We start from the raw sequence: 4504 nt of genomic DNA, 5'->3' as shown, positions 1-4504 counted from the left end.
TATACTAACTTTATCTTCAATAGTTGCATCGAGTCACGAGAAACATTTATTCAATTAGTTACCTCAATGCATAGGTAAAAATATAGGGGGATCGGAAAGGTATTTTATTTTATTTTATTTTTTAGTTTTCAAGTTTGGAAAATTTTAAAGTATTAAGAAATTTCCGGTTAAATCTATATAAATTATTTGTTTGTTCTATGTAAAATTTTAAAGTATTAGGAAATAAAATAAAATATACTGATATATTTTTCACCATAAATAATTTTTACAGGAGGATTTCTAAAATAGACTTTGTTTGTTCTACCCTTCTATGTGAGATATTGATAATGCAAAAGTATATATTGGGATTTCCAGTTGGATTTAGCATAACTAAAGTAATGGAGTAAATAAAATTGAGAAGAAAGCAACTTTTGATTAAAGTTATTCTATTTATTTAATATTCCATGTTGTTTCCCAATCTACTGCAGAGAGTATAATGCAAATCGCCACAAGACCAATCAAAAGAGCATAAAACAAATAGAAAAGAAAACATATTCATTTCCCAAGGTCCAATTACAAAGTAAAGATGCTTTATTCATCAATAATAATAATACATGATGCTTCTTCCTTTTGATCTAATTAAAGAACATCGAAAGTGAACATGAGTAGTACTACTCAATAATTAGTGTTTGCTTAAGTTTAAAGTACAAACAGTACAGTTTGAGGCATTCTAGATTTTAAATTATTTGTTAAATTCTCTGTCATTTTTGTATTTTAATTGACAGTACAATTATGTACACAAGCAAGAATTCATCATGAATAAATACATTTTATGTGTGTGATACTTTGACCTTAATTAAACAGCCACCCAAATTTAAAATCATTTGAATTTTGAACCTTTGTTATCTCCACTCGTTAGTATAGTTCAGTAGTTTGTATGGCTTAAATTTGCTTAGTATATAAATATATAATATTCCATACTGTAAGTGGAGAATTAAGAGCTCCTATTTTAGTCATTAGGGTTGGATTAAGTTTTATACACTTTGGTGGAGTTCGGTTGTCATGACTAATAATTATGAGACTATCCATCTAGGATTAAGTTGTGGGATTATTTTAGTTGGAGGGAGGAGACTATGACTAATTATTATGAGACTAACAATCTAGGATTAAGTTGAGGGGGTAATCATATGAACCAAACATGATACATATTTAATCATGAGATTTAGTCTTGCCAACCGATAGATATTTTGGTTCGAATTCATGTATATTAGAGCATCTCCAACCATTCCACTAAACTCAAACTCATTTTAGTGTAAATCTCACACTAAATATTGATTTTACTCCAACCATTTACACTAAACTCAAACTTAAAAGAATATTCTCTATATTATGCTTTTTTTACTCACAAAATTTGAAAAACTTTTAGGTATTGGTTTAGTGTAAACCTAAAGATAGGTATTTTTTTCTCAAAAACCAAAAATAGGATTGGTTTTTGAGTACTATTGGAGCTAAATACCTATCCCATTTTAGGTTTTAGTGTACCATTGGAGATGATTTTAAAACCCTAAAAAACCAAAATCTGAATTATGCTAGTATAAAATTTGCGAACTTCAGTTCTGATTTTTCAGATTATCTTATATTTCGAATCGTATTTTATTCAATATTGTAGATTTTTGAGTAATTTAGTTCAATTCAATTTTAATTTTTTCATTAAAATTTGAAAATTTTAATTGGTTCAAAGAATTCAATCCAAACTCTAACACCCATTCCTAGAAGAGGTGAATGTCTACATGGGAAGGATAAAAATATACTCCAATTATTAATAAAATGAAAAGTAGGATGCCTTTTTGCAAGAAAAATACTTATAAATTGAAAAAAGAAAAGAAAAATAAAATTTGGAATCAGAAAAATAAAATTATGTGGTGTTGCATTTGGTGAACCCTACTGAAGCCATAGTGGGTATAAAATTAAATGGTCCCACAGCCAAAATTCATTTTCGTTGGCCCCAAACTTCACATTACCTTCTCAAGTCTCAACCAATCAGTTTAACTTTCAGAGAGAGAGATATATTATTCGAAACTTTAGGAGCAAAATGAATACATGAAAATCTAACGTCATCTAGTTAGCGCCAATCCAAAATCTCTTTCAGAAAGTTATATCAGCATATTTTTTTAATTGAATTGGAATTCTCAAAGAAATAATTAATTGTAAAATTAGATTTACTAGCTTAATTAGACTTCAATATTAACATTTCAACATCGCTTTTACCATGAAACTGTTAGAAACTTACGTCACAATCCAATGATATTCGACTTGGGCTCTCAATGATGTAAAAACAACTTTAAGTAGCTATCAATACAACTATTCATACATCTATTATTTGTTGAAAAATGATTGCATGTTGGCCCACATTAAATTACTACTCTAGTAGTGGCCAATTTATTATGATTATATGGTGATTTTTTCCAAAAAAAATAGTTATGTTTCTATTTTGATCTATTCATAAAAATCAATCCATATTTATAAGTTTTTTTATACCAAGGATGAGTCTTATTTTAAATTAATAATATTTTAATAAATATTTTTTCTTTTCTCTCTCTTTAGCCATTTTAAATTAAAACTTATATTGTAATACTCCCATTCGTTACCGAGATTATTTTTTATAAACGAAGGAAGATATTTAATTGTGTAGTATAGTACTTAGTGTGAACCATATTTTTCTTTTACATGTTCCTCGGTTTATAAATAGGAATATCAAGAAAACAGAGATTTTAAATAAGGTAAAGTAATGTGAATTAAAAAAAAAATTGAAATGTAAATCTCATTATAATATTAGTTATACTAAGAGAGACGAGGAGAGAGAGAGGAGGATAATTATAGTTAAAGTAGAGTGAGTAGATAACAATCTATATTATTAAATTGATATAACTTCTAAAAATAGAATCCACGTATTTTTAAGGAACGGACGAAAATGAAAAGTGTACATATTTTTATGGAAAGAATGAAATATTACTTTTAGAATGGAATGAATTATGGAAAGAATGAAATATTACTTTTAGAATGGAATGAATTAGAGAAAAATGAGACACATTTATCATTTACTATCATTTCTACATTCTACAATAAAATAATTTTATTAGTTAGAAGTTACTGTGTACCTTCAAGTCTTCAAGCCATACATGCAAGATTTGGATTTTGTAAATTGATTTTAATTAATTGGAAGCATGAAATAGCTTTACACCAAAACTTTTCCCATCACCTTGAGAGGTGAAAATACAAACACAGCCCCAATTTACATGCATATTCATATACCCATCCAATATGGATACATACATACATACATACACATAGATGCTAGTTTTAGCCTATCTGCGCCGCCGTCACCTTATCGCCGCCGCCGGCGGTGGCGGCTTCCTTCTTCGCCGCCGTAATTGAACACTTATCTTTTCTCTCGTCCTGATTAATTTGCTGCTGCCTGCACTCTAGACTGCAGAAAGCACTATCACCTCTGCAAAAAACAATCATCAATTAACACAAAATCTGGAAAAAAAAATAAATTAAGATGATGATCAATTGATTACAGATATATGCGATTCAGATTTAACAGATCGCGAATTTAAAAAGTGATTGATGTAAATTGTACCTGTACATGAAGATATCGTGGCCAGGGACGAGGCGGCGGTTGCAGAAGGAGCAAGCCCTCAGAAAACTAGCAGTTTGAGCGTAATCCGCCGAATTGCGCCGCTGGAGCCTCGGAGCAGCCGCGGCGTAGTGTTGATTTAGGTCGCCGTTGAACGGATTGTGAGGATCCGACGGCTGATAGAGCTGCGCCACAGCTCCGCCGTTGAGATCCAAGGTGAATTCGGTCATGCTCGTAGTCCTCTTCATCGGCGGCCGACCTCTCTTCCCCACCATCATGTCTGCTCTAGAAGCTTCCCTCTCACAGATATACGATTCAATCGAGGCGATTTGAGAGAGAGAGAGAGAGGGAGAGTGCAGAGAAGGGGAAGGTTGGGGAAGATAACGAAGAGCCAGAAACGGGGGAGGAGATCTGAGCCGTTGATTTGGTTTCTGATTTGAGAATTTTGGGAGATGATGAATTATTGTTGTGGGAGGCCACGTCAGCGCTCGTTTTATTTTATTCCTATTTTGGAGATGGATCAGAATTTGGAATTGGCCGAATTCAAACTTGTTTTATGGAGCTGTACTATAATTAAATACAATGTGAAAAAGAGAGGTGGTATATGTTCGTGAACCATCAATCAAATAAATAAGCGAGGTTATGCTTTAAATTTTAGTACTACTATTAATGATCTAAATAAAATTATATAATAAAAAGCCCAATGGCGGAGCCTGGCCCAAGAACCGCATTTGGTCCAAACGGACTGGCCCGTATATTTACATTCCTAAAGGGCCTAACACACCAAAACCAATAATCTCCCCAATCATAACTATCTCAAAATAGATTACAAAATAAAAATAGAGGAAGATTGACGTCGGCTGCCGCGACGCCGTGAAATGGCCA

At 31.9% G+C, this 4504-nt stretch overlaps 1 protein-coding gene across 1 annotated transcript; it reads right to left on the bottom strand.

Annotated features, from left to right (window-relative positions):
* Positions 1-3166: 3166 nt before the first annotated feature.
* LOC125193154 (FCS-Like Zinc finger 5-like) lies at positions 3167-4046 on the bottom strand. The gene is made up of 2 exons (XM_048090899.1): positions 3623-4046; positions 3167-3487 (listed from the first exon to the last, which is right to left on the bottom strand). Exons 1-2 carry the CDS (start codon positions 3895-3897, stop codon positions 3340-3342), a joined length of 423 nt encoding a protein of 140 aa, XP_047946856.1. The 5' UTR covers positions 3898-4046; the 3' UTR covers positions 3167-3339.
* Positions 4047-4504: the final 458 nt, after the last annotated feature.

The sequence above is a fragment of the Salvia hispanica genome, chromosome 6 (genome assembly GCF_023119035.1).
Source record: "Salvia hispanica cultivar TCC Black 2014 chromosome 6, UniMelb_Shisp_WGS_1.0, whole genome shotgun sequence".
Lineage (NCBI taxonomy): Eukaryota > Viridiplantae > Streptophyta > Magnoliopsida > Lamiales > Lamiaceae > Salvia > Salvia hispanica.
Note: the sequence above shows the minus strand (reverse complement) of the source record. Positions and strands in the feature narration are given on the sequence as shown.

What these genes read in the sequence shown, in the direction of transcription:
- LOC125193154 (XM_048090899.1), bottom strand. Translation starts at nt 3,897, where the DNA reads ATGATGGTGGGGAAGAGAGGTCGGCCGCCGATGAAGAGGACTACGAGC. An exon ending in CACGATATCTTCATGTACAG is followed by an intron (nt 3,488 to 3,622) that starts GTACAATTTACA and finishes TGTTTTTTGCAG; the next exon opens with AGGTGATAGTGCTTTCTGCA.